General features: G+C 57.5%; 6 protein-coding genes across 6 annotated transcripts; 2 read left to right on the top strand and 4 right to left on the bottom strand.

The window, feature by feature from the left end:
• Positions 1 to 108: 108 nt before the first annotated feature.
• Positions 109 to 2,541, bottom strand: EX895_006497 (uncharacterized protein; the record flags this gene model as incomplete). Its single annotated transcript, XM_029887088.1, has 1 exon — positions 109 to 2,541. The coding sequence occupies one exon, from the start codon at positions 2,539 to 2,541 to the stop codon at positions 109 to 111; it is 2,433 nt and encodes an 810-aa protein (XP_029736580.1).
• A 1,590-nt stretch (positions 2,542 to 4,131) lies between these two features.
• On the top strand, positions 4,132 to 5,697 carry EX895_006496 (uncharacterized protein; the record flags this gene model as incomplete). The annotated part of the gene is made up of 1 exon (XM_029887087.1): positions 4,132 to 5,697. One exon carries the CDS (start codon positions 4,132 to 4,134, stop codon positions 5,695 to 5,697), a length of 1,566 nt encoding a protein of 521 aa, XP_029736579.1.
• Positions 5,698 to 7,878: 2,181 nt separating this feature from the next.
• On the top strand, positions 7,879 to 9,702 carry EX895_006495 (uncharacterized protein; the record flags this gene model as incomplete). The annotated part of the gene is made up of 1 exon (XM_029887086.1): positions 7,879 to 9,702. One exon carries the CDS (start codon positions 7,879 to 7,881, stop codon positions 9,700 to 9,702), a length of 1,824 nt encoding a protein of 607 aa, XP_029736578.1.
• A 191-nt stretch (positions 9,703 to 9,893) lies between these two features.
• On the bottom strand, positions 9,894 to 11,882 carry EX895_006494 (uncharacterized protein; the record flags this gene model as incomplete). The annotated part of the gene is made up of 1 exon (XM_029887085.1): positions 9,894 to 11,882. The coding sequence occupies one exon, from the start codon at positions 11,880 to 11,882 to the stop codon at positions 9,894 to 9,896; it is 1,989 nt and encodes a 662-aa protein (XP_029736577.1).
• Positions 11,883 to 12,260: 378 nt separating this feature from the next.
• EX895_006493 (uncharacterized protein) lies at positions 12,261 to 15,149 on the bottom strand (the record flags this gene model as incomplete). Its single annotated transcript, XM_029887084.1, has 1 exon — positions 12,261 to 15,149. One exon carries the CDS (start codon positions 15,147 to 15,149, stop codon positions 12,261 to 12,263), a length of 2,889 nt encoding a protein of 962 aa, XP_029736576.1.
• Positions 15,150 to 16,176: 1,027 nt separating this feature from the next.
• On the bottom strand, positions 16,177 to 17,625 carry EX895_006492 (uncharacterized protein; the record flags this gene model as incomplete). Its single annotated transcript, XM_029887083.1, has 5 exons — positions 16,177 to 16,519; positions 16,639 to 16,655; positions 17,009 to 17,101; positions 17,200 to 17,211; positions 17,572 to 17,625. The coding sequence occupies 5 exons, from the start codon at positions 17,623 to 17,625 to the stop codon at positions 16,177 to 16,179; spliced, it is 519 nt and encodes a 172-aa protein (XP_029736575.1).
• Positions 17,626 to 17,886: the final 261 nt, after the last annotated feature.

Below are 17,886 nucleotides of genomic sequence, written 5' to 3'. Positions count from 1 at the left end.
TAGGATAGGTAACGACAAGTTCTGGGACCGAATTACGAATACAAAATTGAAATGCTAGAAAACGTGGTGAATGACGATGCAAGACAAGACAGAAGAAGCTTCCTCCTTTTACAAACGGCTCGAGCCATCGTTGGCGCAGCAGGCGCAGCTCTGTGGGTGAGCTGCCGACATCGAGCCCGAAGCGGACCTCGACGGGGCAGACAAGCTGATGCCATGCCTAGGCTGATCCGCAGGCTTCTTGCTCGAGCAGCAGCTAGCACTTGGAGCAGCAGAACCGCTCGACGCCGGCGCTGCCGGGTTGGGCTTGACGTCCATCTGCGGCTTGCCCTCGTTGCTGCCAAACGCATTCTTCGAGAAGGGGTCGTTGAGAGCGGGCAGGTCCTGGGCGGGGTTGAAGTCGAAGAAGTTGGCAGGCTTTAGCCACACATTGAGATGCTCGACAGGCATCACGGGGAACTGCTCGGCATGCGGGATGTGCGTGATACCGTAGATGGCGTGTACCGTGATCTCCTCGTCGTCGACCTTGTTCTGTTCGCGTGCCCAGTGGCCGAGCGAATCAGCGGCAGTGTCGCGCTGCTGAGGCACGTACTTGCCCGCAGGCCACAGCTGCTCTTCGTTGAACTTGGTCACCCACAAGGCGTGCTTGGTAAACTCGGCACGCTTCGCGACCATCGAGTCCTTCTGCAGCGCCAACGGCTCCCAGTCACGCGTGTGGATCTTGTACCCTACAGGCAGGCCCGCAGCGTAGTGCTGCTTGTTGGTGTTGTAGATGGCCCAGGTGCGGTGGCGAGACCAGTCCCAGTCGTAACCGCCCGACACATTGATCGGCGTCTTGACAGTGACAAAGCCGTTGCCGAGGTAGTTGCGATCGGATCCCGTGGGTGCCGGAGTCGGCTCACAGTCGGTCTGGATCACCGTGTTCTCGCAGCCATCCACCATGGGATCGATCTTGAGCGCAAACAAGTGCTGGTGGAAATGCGCGTTGACCTGAGGCGCCACCTCGATACCGTACGGGTTGGGCTCGTCGCAGTCCTTGACGTAGAGGTTCAAGATACCGGACAGCTTGGTCTCGAGCTGGATGCTGCCGTCCGTGTGGAACATGTAGGCGAAGATGTATTCGTAGTTGGCAATCGTGCAGATCATCTGCACCACAAGCTTGCGTCCTCGTGCCGAGCGAACCTTGCCGCCTGGTCGGTAGTCGGTGTGCTTCCACGCGATGCCTGCATCCTCCTCGTGAATGCAGATGGCGTTCTCCACCACCGTGGGCGTACCGTCGTGCGCAACGTAGTGGCCATCCAGATAGTGAATGGTGCCGAGGCAGTCGCATCCAAGCTTGAGACTGTTCGAGAGTGTGCCCATACCGTACTCGCCGACGTCAAAGGCGAACTTACGCGGATGCGGGTGCTCGGTGGAAGCGTAGGGCACCACCATCTCGGCAACCGACATGCGATAGACAATAGGACGCACGTTGCCGCGGTCGTTGTAGCTGATGGTCGACATGACGAGGCCATCACGCGGGTGGAAGCCAATGTGCATCTTCCACTTTTGCCATTCGAGCTCGTTGCCGTTGAGCTTGAAGCTCACGCCTTCGGGCTGAACGACGTGCAAGGGCTTCAGGTCGGTCCTCAGAGGCGGCATCTTGGGGTCGGAAACCATGAGCTCGGGGAGGTAGTCGAACGACTCCATGGGAGGAGCAATGCGCTTGCGACCCGAGTATGCCAGCGCCTCGTCCCTGTCCATGGTGACGGGACCGGGCTTGGAAGTGCCGTTGGGGGTGGAGAGTTTGCCCGTGACAGGATCACGGTGTCCCGGAAAATCGATGGCGATGACCTTGCCCGAGTTGGAGTCGATGACAGGGTAAAAGTCCATGGGGTGAGCGTAGAGGTTTTCGTGCTCGCTCTTGCGGGCGTAGACAAGGCACTGCTGCACACGAAGGTGCTTGTCAAAGCGGTCATCGTACCCGATGGACCAGCCGTCGGCGTACAGGTTCTCGGGCTCGACACCCACCTCGCGCGCAATGGCGACGATGCGAGGGTCGTTGCGGAGAATCAACTCGGCGTCGTTGACCTCTTCGGGGGTGAGACCGGGCTGGACGCCGACATCGAGCTTCTTGAGGCTCTCGACCTTGCCGAGCGCATGCGCGGTCGAGGGAGCATACTTGCCGTCTCGGCCAGGGAGAGGGAGGTCGTTAGCGAGGGCTACCTGGACCTCGTAGGTGTCGCCGGTGACGGCGTCGATAAGCTGCACCTCCGCACGACGACCGAGCAGCTGGAGCGCTTTGCGATCATCGAGCTTGGTGTCGCGAGGGAGAGGAAGACCCAAAGCGTAGAGCACGGCGGCCTTGACAGGAGGGATGAGAAGCGAGCTGCAGAACTTGACGGCCTTGACCGGTGTGCGGGCAGCAAAGTGGCTTCGCACGATGAGCGAGACAGCCGAGATCTCCTGGGCGGTGAGCGGATCGAGGGGATGGTGGTCGAGCTGCAGCGTGGTCTTGCGATCAGTACCCGAGGGATTGAAGGAATGGGACTGAGTGGACGACATCATGACAAAATTGCCAGTAATGACATACAGGGGTTACTGATAAGATGAAAGAGATCTGCTAGCGCAGGACAGAGGGGCTAGGGTACAGCACAGGAGACGTCAGTGAGGTGTTTTAGCCTGAGTGAATAATAGCTCGCACGTGCTTGTGAGTGACGAGCGTAGTCGAGTGTGTCTTGCGTGAAGGGGAGAAAGTGAACGAGGGTTGAGGGTGAGGGTGAGGGATTATATGGAGTCGGCACTGAGCTCGAGAGAAGGTGATTAGGCGGGTGCTGGGTGTGCGTGCGTGCGGAATGGCGTTGCTGGAGCTCGCTCAGCTTGCTTGGTGAGATACGGACTGAGCACCGAGCAGAGCGGCAGAGGAGCGGGCGGAGACAGCTAATGAACTCTCTGGAGGCAGCGCTGAGGACCAAAGTGCGAGAGCGAATTTGGCCGAGCTAGCAGCGCAGAGATAGAGGCAGAGGCAGAGGCAGACAGACTAGTTTGGCTCAGGTCGAAGCTAAACGAGGCAACAGCGGAATAGCTGGGCGGTGACGCCGTGGAGTTGAGAAGAGCTTAACGAGGTCGAGGGATTTGTGCTGCTGCCATTGGACCGGCTATGCGGTCAAAGCTCAAAGTACCGGCACTGGGCACATGATCTCGTGTCTTGGCCAAGGAAAAACTCCATCGTTGGAGCGTATCGCGGAGGCGGTCGGTGGCTTTGGACTGTAACTCTTGAAAACTCACAACGGCGGGTGTGGCCAATGACCAGCTGTAAAAGATTGCTAGCACAGGGCGCAAGAGGCTGGCGATACAAAGGTGAATGCGCGCGATCGGCACTGTACGTACAGCATTGGGACAGCAACTGGTGAGGCAATCCACCTTGTCGACTGGCACATATCTCTCTGCACGCGGCACTCTGGCAAAATGACTCAAGAGAGCTGCTAGCTACCTGCTCAACGATAAGCCTTGCTTGCCCTCGAGGACACAGCCGAAACCCCTCAAAGGGCAGAACAGCAAAGCAGGGTCTCTAGACCGGCAATTTTTTCATTTTCATTTTCTTTTTGGGTGCAAGCTGCTCGTTAAGCACCTTTAAACTATTTTTCAATAATTCTGCTTAACGAGGGCATGCTCAGACTCGGTCGCAGGGCCTGTTCAGTGCGAGCGAGCAGCTCGACTGCCGTCACGTACTGCAGAGATAAGCCGGTTGCGACCGGCCCTCTTTGCTTTTTCCTCGTTTTTGTTTTTCCCTGCTTGTGTGTGGGGGAGAAATGCAGGGCCGACGGGTGGGCTCCGACGTTCGACTCAGCTTCACCTGGTGCTTCTGTGGCAAGTGGTAGACAGCCGGGCGGGTAGCGTCTCGAGCGAGACGCCCACCAAGTTTGTTGCTCGTGCATGGGCCGTGAGGCTGCACTTTTCGTGAACGAGCTTGTGACTGTCGCCAAAATTGTCGTGATCTGAGTTCCTGTCCTGCTTGCTCCGCCGCGTTCTCCATCTTTACAAAAGATCGCACTACTTCAAGACGATCGCACCCACCGTCTCCCTTCATCATCACCACCACCACCATCACCACGACCTGGTTCCGAACTCCAAGCACTTGCTTCCGACATCATCATGAGCACGACACAAGCTACCTCAAGCCGCTCATCGGAACCCGTCACCATCTCGACGCCTACGGGCCACAAGTGGCAGGTGCCCTCGGGTATCTTTATCAACAATGCCTTCCACGCCTCGGCATCGGGCAAGACTTTCGAGTCGGTCAACCCGGCTACGGGCGAAGTCCTCTGCAAGCTGGCTCTGGGAGGAGCTGCCGACATTGAAGCAGCGGTTAAAGCAGCACGAACCGCCTTCAACACGGTGTGGGGCAAGAAGTCCACGCCGACGCAACGCTCGCGTCTGCTGCTCAACTTTGCCGACCTGATCGACAAGCACTTGGACGAACTCGCCGAGCTCGAGAGCATGGACAATGGCAAGCCCGTCTGGATGGCCAGCAGCTTCGACGTTCCCGACTCGGCCGGCTGCTTGCGCTACTACGGCGGCTTGGCCGACAAGATCGAAGGCAAGACGATTGAGCAGACCGAAGGCGAAAAGATCGCCTACACTCGCATCGAGCCGCTCGGCATCTGCGGACAGATCATCCCTTGGAACTACCCTATCCAGATGGCCTCCTGGAAGCTGGGTCCTGCCTTGGCAGCCGGAAACTGCGTCATCTTGAAACCGGCCGAACAGACGCCGCTGACCGCACTCAAGCTGGCCCAGCTCTCGGTCCAGGCTGGCTTCCCGCCGGGCGTCATCTCTGTTGTCAACGGATACGGCGCTGACGTGGGCGAGGCCATCTCGAGACACATGGATATTCAGAAAGTGGCCTTCACCGGCTCAACAGCCACGGGCAAGCGCATCATGAAAGCAGCTGCCGAGAGCAACATGAAGAAGGTGACGCTCGAGCTGGGCGGCAAGTCGCCTGTGGTGGTGTTTGAGAGCGCCGATATCGAGCAAGCGGTTCGATGGGTGTGCTTGGGCATCCTCTTCAACCAGGGTCAAGACTGCACCGCTGGTTCGCGCCTGTTTGTCCAGGACAAGATCTACGATACCTTTATGCAGCAGCTCGTGGCGGCATTCAAGGCGCACAAGGTGGGCGATCCTTTCCACGAGCTCACATTCCAAGGACCACAAGTAAGCAAGCAGCAGCACGAGAAGATCCTCGACATGATCGAGTCGGGCAAGCGTCAAGGTGCCAAAGTCGAAGTAGGCGGTCGAGCGTGGCAGAGCCCGGACGCCAAGTTCAGCAAGGGCTTCTTCGTCGAGCCCACCATCTTCTCTGGGTGCCGCAAGGGAATGAGGATCGTCGACGAGGAAATCTTTGGGCCCGTTCTTGCCGTAGCCAAATTCAGCACCGAGGAGGAGGCGGTGAAACTTGCCAACGAGACCGAGTACGGGCTGGGCGCCGGCGTGTTTTCCGAGAATGCCAGCCAGATCCAGCGCATGGTCTCTGCGATCGACGCAGGTACCGTGTGGGTCAACAACTATGTGGCGCTGAGCAACTCGGTGCCGTTCGGAGGGATGAAGGCGAGTGGATTCGGACGAGAACTCGGCGTGGACGCGATCAAGGCCTACTGCGACGTCAAGGCGATCCACTGGAACTATGGCGAGAAGCTCGATTGGCCCCTTCCCAAGCTCTGATCTTTCGAGTCTTTGCTCCGTTTGTACAAACAATGTCCCTCGCAGCTTTGCGCACCAAAAAAAATCACTTCGTTGAAACTTCGAAGACGGACCGCGACTTGATTTCAAATTGAGTGGCTGGCCGGCCAATTCCACCGCCACCCGCACATCTGGCGTGCATGATGAAATGAAGCGGTCAAACACGGGCCGAAGCCTTGGGTTCTTACACGCAAAGCAGCTTGTGGGGTATGACGGACGTGTTGCCGATGATGGTCGTGTGACTTTGCACTCGATGACATCGAGGCTGAAGAGAAGCTCTGTCAGTGCAGCAACGTTCGTTCAGGAACGAACGTCGAAAAGCCTTTCTGGAAAGGTGGCGCGTGGCTAACGCGGCTAGCGCGGATTTCGCCCTTGTTTGCCAAGACACGCTAGCGTGTAGGCCAACGGCCAAAATATCTCGCTTGACTGTTCGGTGTTGTCACAATATTTACGAAAATATGTTTTTGAATTCTCGTTAAGCACTCCTTAGCCCGTACTGTACAGTATCTGCAGGTCGTAGTCTCGGGTCATGCCAAAAAGTGACTGTGGCAGTAATCGCGCACCTCGGTTCTTTTACTCTTGTGACGCTGTTCTGGTGTCCGCGATGATGGCTCACACCAGGGTGGAACCGGAGCATCTTGGTGCATTGTGTGTGCTGTCCTACCTCGGGACTTTGACCCGTTGCTCGAGGCACGGTCAGACTTTGAAGGCTCGTACTGTATCAGCTGCCGAACCGGCTCAACTGTAGCGATAAGAGAAATCTGAATTTTATTTATTTATTCACAGACCTCTCTCCACGAGAGCGATTTTGGCCTCTCTTCTGCTACTGTACTGTACTGTACATAGGCAACCAATCACTTTCGACCAAGAGCGACCTTGTTTTATTTATTTTTTTTAATTCCTTATCTTTTCCTCCTGCTTTCTGCAGTGTGCCGCGGGCGAAATCTCCTTTTCTACCGCACTTACCCCGCACCATGCAAGCCTGGCTTCTTGTCAGTCTCTTTCGCTCTCTGTCGTTTCTCGGTGAACTGGCAAACTTTGCAGCCTCGTCAAGACGACTCGAGACCGATGATAACCCAGAGCGAGCAGAGAAAGCGGTATCCGTTGGCTGATAAGCCCTTCGTGCTGTCCCCACGCCGCGCTGCAGAGCACGATATGGCAGCGTTGCCTTCACTTTGTCTTTGTTCCTTTAACGAGAAAGTACTGTATGACTCTGTTCGAAGAGCAGCACTGGTCGCACCTAGTCGCACCTGACCTTGCCTGTTGCAGTTCGACTTCTTCCCCGACCCCAACCGGCGTTTGTATCGACTTGCATCGTGCACCTTACCTCTCTTGACTTGGGCTTGTCAGTGTGGGGTCCGACGGCGCTCAACGGCATCTTGCAGCAAGTGGGCCAAGCTCCGATCAAAGAGCCGACACTGTTGACCTACTCTTGAGCGCTTCCCGCCTACCTCTGGCCGCAAAGCGTTGAGCAGGTTATCTCTTCCATCACTTGACCTCGTTAAGCGCCTCCGCCCTTCTCGTTGTCGTTTTGCTCGTGAGGGACCGCTTATCCGGCCCAAAGTACACCAGGCACCTCGTGGGCCGTTGGGTTTGCACTCCGCCCTCCTCTCTAGAGTTTCCTGGCTCTCTTTGCCCGGTATCACATGTCGCAACAAGCCTCTTGACAAGTTAGTCCTCCCTTATCGCAAGTCCGTCCGCTTCCCGCCCCTTGCCACCTTACGATCAACTGCGTTTCAGTAAAGGCCTGCAAAAGTGTCTCTTCAGACTGCATCTCGCGTGCGTTAGCAACACACTAGCAACCATTTGCTCGCCGTCTCTTCTTATATCAATACCCTTGAGCAGGAGTTATCTGCCCTCCCGCCGGCCCAGCATCAAACAAAACAACTCGGTCTCAAATCCTTCATTCTTCGTCCTCACACTCTTACAAGCGATTCCTCTGACACCAGTCCCGGCTTCTCTGTCATCAGTGACCCCCCTACTTGATCTTACATTCCTTTTAGTGAATGATCGCAGCACCGCAAACCTCGACGTTTGCCTGGTTCTTGTTTGCAGACCATCCATCCCACCGGTGTCTGCCCTTTATAGGATCTTGAAGATCTTCGCAACTCTTCTCCTTTTGACTGTTTCCTGAATCACTCCCCCCCAGACACATACCCTGTCATGGCCAACGAAAGCGACGTCAACGGGTCATCGTACTCGAACGACTTCAAAGGTTCCTCATCGTCTGACATTATCCACCCCGCCACACCTGCCCACCACCACCACCATGGCAACCTTCTCGACGCAGTCGTCCCTGGCGCTGTCGCCGACGAGACCCCTGCCACCCAGGGCCGCGGTAAGGGCAAAATGCACCTCTCCAAGGACTTTATCGAGCAAGCCGACGCCGAGCTGCTCGCGACACTCGGATACAAGCAGGAGTTCAAGCGAGAGTTCTCGTCGCTCGAAGTGTTCGGTATCGCTTTTTCCATCATGGGCGTGGCACCTTCAATCGCCTCGACGCTGCTCTACGCGCTCCCCAGCGGTGGGCCCATCAGCATGGTTTGGGGCTGGCTCGTCGGCTGCTTCTTCATCACCTTCACCGGCTTGGCGCTCGGCGATCTGGCCAGCTCCATGCCCACCTCGGGTGGCCTCTACTTCTGGACCTACCAGCTGTCGAGCAAAAGGTACCGCCGCTTTCTGTCCTGGACCGTCGGGTACGCCAACACGCTCTCCACCACCGCCGCGGTGGCGAGCATCGACTGGTCCGTGGCCATCATGATCCTCGCTGCCGTGTCGGTGGGGACAGACGGGAGGTACGCGCCGACAGACGCGCAAACGTACGCTGTGTATCTGGGCGTATTGCTGTTGCACGCCATGTTGACCTCGATTGGTACACGCGCGCTTGCGAGGTGCCAGACGCTCGCCACCGTGCTCTGTGCTGGCCTGGCCATTGCGATCTGCATCGCGCTCGGCACGGCGACGCCCTCCGAGTACCGCAACACGGCCTCGTATGCTTTTACCGGCTGGTACAACGAAAGCGGCTGGAGCAGCGTCGGTGCGTTCTTCCTTGCGTTTATGACGCCGGCCTGGACCGTCGCGTCGTACGACTCGTGTGTGCACATCTCGGAAGAAGCCTCGAACGCCGCCAAGGCCGTGCCCATGGGCATCTTCTTCAGCATCGTCTCGTCCGGCCTCTTGGGTTTGGGCATCATGATCGCAATCACCTTCAACATGGGCACCAACCTCGAGCCGATCATCAACTCGGACTACGGCCAGCCCATGGCCACCATCCTGCTCAACGCGTGCGGCAAGAAAGGGTTTATGGCCATCTGGGTGTTTATGATCATTGTCAACTTTATGATGGGTGCGAGTATGAACCTGGCGTCGTCGCGACAGATCTTTGCCTTCAGTCGTGACGGTGCGCTGCCGTTCAGTGGCTGGGTGTACCGCATCAACAGCTACACGCTGACGCCCGTCAACAGCGCCTGGTGGTCAGCGGCGGTCTCGGCCGTGTTCTGCCTGCTGGGCCTCATCAACGCCGTTGCTGTCGGCGCCGTCTTCTCACTCTCCGTCATCGGCGCCAGTATCGCGTACACCATCCCCATTGTCGCACGCCTCATGGCGCCCGACTCGCGCTTCAAACCGGGCGTCTGGTACCTCGGCGACTTCTGGTCCAAGCTCGTCGCCTGGGTCGCCGCACTCTGGCTCATCTTCATCAGCATCATCGTCTGCCTGCCCAGCTACATCCCCGTGACAGGCGCAAACGACATGAACTACGCCTGCGTCGTCACCGTCGCCACGTTTGTCTTCAGCAGCGCGTGGTACTACTTCCCGCGCTACGGCGGCGTCCACTGGTTCGAGGGGCCCAAGAGCAACATTGACGACGACGAGGTGGCCGCGCACGAAGTGGCACACCAGCTGCAACAGCAGGAGGACATGAAGAAGGCCAAGACCGTCCAGGAGAGCTTGAACCAGACCGTCCAGGTGGAAGACTTCAAAGAGTAGACCCTGATTGGCTCTGTTGCATGTATATATAGCGGATAGGATTCCTTAGATTAACAACCTGCAATTGTCTAGGCGTGACTTCGCCTGTGTGGTGTCTTCGCCTTGCGCAAAGCTGTGACCTCTGCAAAAAAAATTGGGTGAGATCCTCGTGACGCCGTGCTGTCGCCGTCAATCCTCCTCATCGACCCGTATCACTGCTGCTGCTGAGCTTGCTGAGCCTGCTGCTGCTGCTGCTGCTGCTGCTGCTGGACCTGTTGAGCCTTCCCCTGAATCGCAGCGCCGGCCTTCCAGACGGCCGGCCGCAACCTCGCCGCCAACTTGCGATCCTCGGCATACACCGACCTCTCGAAGGCCAGCATGATGTCTGCATGCGCCAGCAGATCAAAGCACTCGTCCGTGTTCAGGTACGACTGGGACGCCTGCTGCTTCAAGCGCTGCATGTCCGCCGCGGTCGCAGCCTCCAGTCGCGGGTCAGGTCGGATCCCCGTTGCCGAAGCTGGCGTCGACGGCTTGCTGCCTGCCGCAGGTGCACCGGGCTTCGTCGGCGCAGACTTGGGCGAGGAGGAAGAAAGACCAGAAAGGCCACCGAACAGCTGGTCCCAGCCCGACATGCTTTTTCCGAACGCCGGTTTGGCGCCACTACCGCCTGTGGAGGGGGTGCGCTTGACGCCTCCAGCTGCTGCTGCTGCACCGCCAGATGGGGTGGGGCCAGGTCTGCCTGCGCCGGTTGGAGTGGATGCGCCGCCAGGACCCGCCTTGACGCTGGGACGGAATGCCGAGGCTTGCGGGTTAAGTTTGGTGGATGAAACAGCGGTGCCAGTGGCTGATTTGAGAGACTTGTCTTTGGCAGCGTCGATCGAGGCTCGCATCCGCGCTTCGGCAGACATGGCCTTGCTGCCGGCGCTGGTGCTCGATGTTGCTGATCCTGTTGGGCCGGGTTTCTTGCTTCCTGCCATCGCCGAGCCTTTCGAAGTCGTAGCAGCGGCAGTCGCAGCACCAGACGCACGACCACCGGTTTTCTTGCCACCTTCTTTTCCCTTACGCGGACCCTTGCCAGCGCGAGTAGGACCATCGTCATCATCGAAATCGTCCTCGCTATCCAGCGCCGCAGCCGCATCGACCAAGTCCTCTTCGTCAGACGCAGCATCGACCATCTCCTCGTCTTCGTCATCATCATCGTCATCGCTGTACTCCACCGTCCTCCTCCCAGCACGCGCATTCTTGCCTTTGCCCCTAGCCCCTCCCTTCGCGACATCGCTTGCCAGTTTGGCACGCTTCCTCTGCGGCGCTTTTGACCCTTCCGCCTCGTCCACGTCATTTCCGTCCTCGTCGTCGGCGATCACCGCTCTGCGGCGTCCTTCGGCCCTTCCACGTGCGTTCCTATCCCGTTTACCGCTGGCCGATCGCCCCTTGGTTCCGGCAGCACTTTGGTCGGGCACAAAGTCGTCTTCGGAATGCGCATCATGAGGCGCAGCATCTACGACGCCATCGTCGTCTTCATCGTCGTCCGCCAGATCACGCAAATCGTCAGCGAGCTTCTTTTGCGTGCCTACGTATCGCTTGAGCGTCACTTTCCTAGCCGAGCCAGGTGTCGAAGCCGCCGTCAGCGGCTGCGGCGTAGCGCCACGCGAGGATCCACTGTCTCCCGTTGTCGCTGCATCGTCCACTGCTGCTTTGGGCTTTCTGCCGAGCTTGACCGTTATCTTGGCCTTTGATGTATCAACTGCGCTCGATGCTGTTCCTCCTGCGTCAGAAGCTGCAGCGGCAGCGGCGGCTGTGGAGCTCTTTGCTACTGGCGAAGGTTTGGCTTGCTGATCTGCCGAGGGAGAGCGCGAACGAAGACGCGCCGGCTGCTTGCGGTCTCTCGTCGAGGCGCGGCGAGAGGAGGTCGGGGTTTCGTTGGATGGCCCGGCTTTGGTACTGCTTGAAGCTTTCTTGGCAGGAGGCTGTGTCTTGACCGGTGTCGAATCGGGTTCCGACGCAGACACTGTGTGCACCACCCTTCTGGATGCCCGCCGTGTGTTCGTCGGTTGTGGCGAGGCAGGTGCTGCTCCTGCTGCTGCTGCTGTTGTTGGTGGTGGTGATTGTTCGGGCGATGCTGCACGAGGAGTCGCAGCTGGACCGGGTGTGGGAGGTGCTGACACGTCAGAGAGATCGGAATCCCCGTCGAATGCATTCATCTTGGGCGATTAGGGAAGCACAAGCGTGGGCCGACAGGAGGAGCGGCAAGTGTTGAGCTGACGAGCGAGCGAGCGTGGACGATGATGTTGAGATGCGAAGAAGTCAACGTCAAAAGGGTCTGGACAAACGTCAGATCGCGACCGCGCTTGAACGGACAGCCAAATTGGATGTGGAGCAGAAATTGCTGCAGCAGCTCGCGCAATGATGTTTGTCCACAAAACTCTCCTTCACAACTTCGAAATGACCTTCCTTTTGAGAGCAACACCATCTCTCCAATGAGACACAAATCACTCGGACGGCATCACAAAACATAAAGATGTACTGAGCATGACACCACTTGCCCTATCTGAACGATACCTTGCATTGAACACCACATCTCACGCAGCCTCATCCCGAGCTTCACCACGAATGCTCTTTAGCTGCCCTCCGAACGTGACCAAGATATTCTTGAGCAGCTCGTACATCCCGTGCGCCCCCTGCCTGTCCAACCAGTCCAGCAGATATGCCCTGAAGTCCGTATGCGACCACGCTGCGGGCAAGCCATTCCTCTTCGCCGACTTGAGCGTCTTTGGCGTAATCGGTCCCCTGACCCACCCTTCCCGCTCGGCCTCGCTCGCGCTGTGCTGCTGGCAATACACGTTAGCAAACCTTTCCGAGACGTGACTCATCGCCCTCGAGAACGGCGTATTGGCCAATGTTGCCAACTTCAGATTCAGCACGTCGCCACGCTGCGTCAGCTCCGCCAGCACTCCGTCGTCGAAAGACGCCGGCAGCCCTCCAGGCGCCTCGTCGCCCGTGACCAGTTTCCCGAGCCACACGAGGTTCGCAACCAACGTCACGTTGCTGTTGAGTGTAGTCAGGTTGTCCTCCTCGAAAAAGCTCACGCGCAGATCCTGCACTTTGCTCTCCATTCCGCCGTCGACTTGTGCTTGCGCATGCGAACCGGCGTTGTGCGCTTCGAACGCAGCACGCAGCTCCTGCACAAAACCGCAGAGGCGCGAGACAGGCGCGATGGTGGTGGCGTGCATTGTGAAGGCCAAGATCGGCAGCGCTGAGATGTTGGCGGTCGTGCGCATGCCTACGAGCGGGCCAGAGAGCGTCTCGAAGACACAGAGGGCTGCATGCTCGATCAACACATGTCGTGGGTGGAGACCGACCAGCGAGGCGGCTAGCGCGTCTGTTCGAGCAGATACAGTCGCGGTGAGCTCGGTGTAGTCCACTGCGGGATCTAGGTTTGAGATGCCCCATCGGTACGACTGACGCGCATCCAGCGTTCTGCCGATTTCCAACCAGTCGCGCACACCCCAATTGGCTAGCAGTCCCGACAGCGCCAACAGCACAGTCGCTGAAGTGTCGAGCGACACTCTGCTCGACGTCGCCAGCACTGCGAGCGGCGCCATGAACCTCTCTTCGAACGACGCCAAATCCGAAGGCGTAACCAGCGGCACAAAGGCTAGCACTTCCTTGGCCAGCTGGTCCCACCGGTCCGACCACCCATCCATATCGTTCACGATCGCATCCGCCACTGTCGCCGTGCTGTTCTTCGCCTCAGCCACCTCAGCGATCGCCTGCAACACGCTCGAAGTCAGCTCCTCGAGCTTGACCGGCATCTGCTCGGCCAACTCAAAGACATACCTCGTGCGTCGCAACAACGCCGTGAGCCGCTTGAACTCTGCGTCCGTTGACGGTAGCTTGAGACCCTGCAATGACGACGCAGTACGGTTCCGAACGCCCAACTCGTCGCTAAGCACACTCTCGAGCCAGTCTGAGAGTCGTACCCAACACAGATCCTGCTCGGCTTGCCTGTTCCTCCGCCCGGCCGGGATCGTCTGGCTGAGCGAGTCCTCGTTGGTAATCGTAGCGCCTGCCAGCACTGCTACACGCATCAGACGCGCGCCGAAACCACTGCCGAGCATCGCTGCGGCTTGCGAGGGGAGCACGAGGCGATCCAAGCTGTGCGCAAGATGGCGCAAAGACGACAGTTCCGTGATCAACGACGGATTGGTGCCAAACGCCTTTTGCGCCGAATTGAGCGGTTGGATCGTGACCAGATTCGGGATGGGGATCAGCGTAGGAGCGGCTGCACCAATCGCAACGTCGTCGCCTGCCGTACTCTCTTTGACGGCGCTCGACGAAAGACGTTGCTTCTTTTGTGCCCTAACGCCCGCTTCTACCTCGGTCTCGGCCTCGTCATCGGACTCGACCGCTTCGCCCTCATCGCGTCGTGCACAGCGTGCATGCGTCAGCAGAACAGCCGCAATCCAGTCGGCATCCGGATACTTGAGACCGGCTGCTGGACCTCCTGCAATCGCCGAGCTTCCTGCACCACCGCCTCCAAGCAACTCTGGGAAAAGTAAATCTGGGTAAAAGTTGGCGTACGTCGATAGCACAGCAGAGATGCCAGCTTCGGGCGCTGAATTGGCTCGAATCGCCATGAGTTTGGTGATGCGGTAGTGTCGCACGTTCCTTCGCTTGGTGAGACGGCAAAGCAGGTAGCAGAGGTGTGGGCGCAGAGCCTGGTAGTCGATGTAATGGAATAAGGTCGAATAGCACTTTTCGAGTGTGGCCTTGGCGGCCGTGGTGAGGTACGAGTTGGGCAGGTTGCCTGCGAGCCCCGTGTATTGAGCAGCATGGCGCTGTAGACGCTCCTGCTCGCGTTCGTTTCGCTGCCTGTCCGAGCGTGAAGGCGCTTCCGCAGCGTTTCCGGCCTCAGTGTAGAAATTGGCGGCAATAGACAGAGGCACCGAGGGAGATTCGAGCAGTACAGAGAGCAGCTTGAGCGCAGCCACTTGCACCTTGCTGTCCACTTGAAGTTTTGATGGCCCCAGACTTGGCCCTGCGCTGGCACCGCTGTCGCGCTGGAGGCCGGCAAGCTTGACCGTGTCTGCACCAGGAGAAGGGCCCAGACACGCAATGATGTCGAGGACGGTTTGCCTGCCGAGTCGTGCGCGTGGCTTTGGAATGACGGATCGCAGAAGAGCGAGGGAGACTGAAGTTTTGGGCGGCTTTTGCTTAACGGATCTGCTGGTGCCGGTGGACAAGTGAGGACGTGAGCGACCTAGCAGCGCGAGTCGAACAAGCTGTTCACACTGCTTTGAAGAGAAGCCAAAGGATCTGGCGTGTTTCTGCACACTTTGCAATGCAGTGGATAGGGTATCTGAAGGCCCATCCCCTGCAGACGGCGCAGAGAGCGCATTGGACAGCTCCTCAATCAGGCGGTCCGCCGCAGTTGCCGCGCTGGTCGTGTTCGAGACGAGTGCCGGCATGGTGGGGCCGGGGCAAGCTGAAGTTCCTGGTGCTTTTCGGATGGCTTCTGGTGCTAGACCAAGCTCTCTGCGTCAGAGGTTGGAAGGCGTCGTTGATTAGCTTCGAGATACAAGCGTCGCGTGTATCGTCGCCCTCGAAAGTTGGCTATCTAAGCGCTGAGGTCGCGCATATGACCATGGGCTGGGCCAGGGTATTAACGGAGTTTCTTGTCGGCGTTGTGCATACAGAGGAGGCACGAAGGTGGTGGTATACGTTGTCCGCGCGCGCGCAGCATGGATGAGATGGTCGCAATCAACATGGCGAGGAGGCAAACAGTGTGTACATCAACACACTCCACCTGAGCCTTCTGTCACTTTTTAGTTTGTTCCGCTCGACACGCGACGTGACGCGGGAGCAGCTTTTTCTCACACCTGTGTTGACTCGCGCTCTAACAATTTGAAAAATATAACCGATACGCTTCTCTCTTCCTACAGCAAGTCTGGACTGCAACTCGTCAAAACGTCTGCTCACTCGGTTCTGCTTGGTTTCCTCGAAGCTGTACACAGATGTAGAGTCCAAAACAAGGCGCATGCCATGTCCTTGATGGCATGCTCGATCTCGGAAAGAAAGGGGAAAATCAACATTGGCGTAAGTCATCCAGCTGATGGTGCAGCCGGTTGGCGTGAAGATTGGTGAGCGTGAAGGGGAGGGAGATCTGGAAAGGGATGAATCGGACGTCGGAGGCAGTATGAACAGATGCGTGACTAGATCATCGGAAGAACGTGGGAGAGATGAGTAGGGTGAAAAGATTGTGCAGATCAACCCGGATCAATATCCTGGCAAAGATGAGAGGAAGGGCCGCTGGCGTACCGTGCTGCAGTCCGTTCTGAAAAAGGAGGTCTTCCAAGACAGAGTACAGCACGGAGCAATCGGCCCTTCACAGACGACTGTTTTGGCACGGCAATTCTTGTGGCAAGAAACCAGCTAGGAAGGCGCAGGTGCGCGTGCTGTCAAGAGCCGAATCTTCGGCGGCGGCAACAGCGCCATTTAGTGGGTCTCGGCAGGAGCGGCAGGGGTGCTCGCGTTGGCCTGGTGCACTTTCTTCTGGGTGGTGAGGAAGGCGGGGCGGATCACCTTGCTGTAGACCGTCTTGGCACCCTGCGTCTGAGGAAGCATCAACCAAACAATGGCGAGCGTCTTGATCGTGTAGTACCAAGGCACGTAGTAGAGGACGATGCTGGAGAAGGTCTCGAGGAAGGTGAACATGCCGAACACGACCCAGTACGTGAGCCACTGGATGTCATCCTGGGGCTGAGGAGTCTCGAGGGCCTTGAGCGAGAAGTAGGCGGGGATGAAGAAGCCGATCAGGTTGGTCAAGAAGCCAGCGGCGCTGTTTTGTGGTCGAGACGGGACGAGAGAGAATGGTGTCCTGGTCAGCATATGATCAGCAACGGTCCGAAAATTTGGAGAGGCCGGATAAGAAAATGGACCGCCTTTCGTGAAACTTACATGTTGAAGAAGACAAACTGTCAGATGTGTGGGTAGGAGCAGACGCCGTGAGATAAAACAAGAGGCACAGAGTGGATTGAATGTCAGCGAATCAAGAAACCCGAACCGGCAGTTTTGTTGCGCTATTTGCACGAACGTCAAGCTATCAGCGAAGGCATGGCATTGATAGCCAACGCGCCAACAATCCGCGCTCGGAAATAAAGCTTGATTGCGGACGTATGGACGCCAGGATTGAGCACGAGTCTCATCAATGGACCAAGACGACCTGCCTTGCGCTTGCCGCCCGCATGGCATCGATGCTAGACTTCCGTTGCGCTGCTAAAGGTCCTTGTACAAATTATGTAGTCCCTTTGCCTCGAGCAAAACTTACGAGAGTAAAGATACCAAAAGCACCAAGGGCAGCGTAAGCCTTGGGGATGGGGACGGTCTGCTCGAACTTCTTCAGAGCGGGGTACCTGGAGAGCTGTGGGTCGTGATCACATGTAAGAAAAAAGTTCTGTCAGTACTTTGCAACCAGATCGGAGCGAGACTGCAGTCGCGGCTGTCCAATGCAGAACGTACCTCCTTGTCGATCTGTTATCAACGCAAATCGTTGTCATCATTATCGTTCGATCGCAGAATCGTAGGTAATTCGACCGTGTTTTGTGCGATAAGCCGAGAAATAGGGTGAGGCGTGCAGGAGGTCACGGTGCGAAGATTGAGCATCGAGCGAGCAACAAGGCAAAAGGTGTTACGAGGTCCATCATATCGTGATTGCGCGGAGAGAGAGAGAGAGACAGAATAGATTTAGGTGGTCAGCGATCGGGATCATTCATTCGATTCGAGCATCCTGGTACAAAACATGGGCCAAACATGTATGGCTAGCCCTGCTTGATCCAGCTGCAACGAGCACGACGGCGCAAAGCTGCAATGGTTGGCGAATGAGATACGAACCTGAGCGACAAAGTATTCCACCTTCTGCTGAACCTGTTGAGCTTGAGCGGCCATTTTGAAATTTGTTGTTGTGTTGCTTCGAGAGATGAGGCTCGTGGAGCTATAGATGTAGGTGTGGTGGGTGAAGAATGTTGAGGAAGTACGAGACTTTGAGAGTGTCGATCAATGGATCAATGATAGATACGGAGAGGTGATGGAGGTGGAGAAGCGAGAAGGCTCCAGCGTCGTGTGCGGAGCGTGCTGGTTGCAAATGTCCAACTAAAGTCCCAGAGTGAGATTGCAGGCCAGAGCCAGGTCACAAATCGACGGACGAGG

The sequence above is a fragment of the Sporisorium graminicola genome, chromosome SGRAM_9 (assembly GCF_005498985.1).
Source record: "Sporisorium graminicola strain CBS 10092 chromosome SGRAM_9, whole genome shotgun sequence".
NCBI lineage: Eukaryota > Fungi > Basidiomycota > Ustilaginomycetes > Ustilaginales > Ustilaginaceae > Sporisorium > Sporisorium graminicola.
The sequence above is the reverse complement of the archived record's forward strand: the minus strand, read 5'-3'. Positions and strand labels throughout refer to the sequence as shown.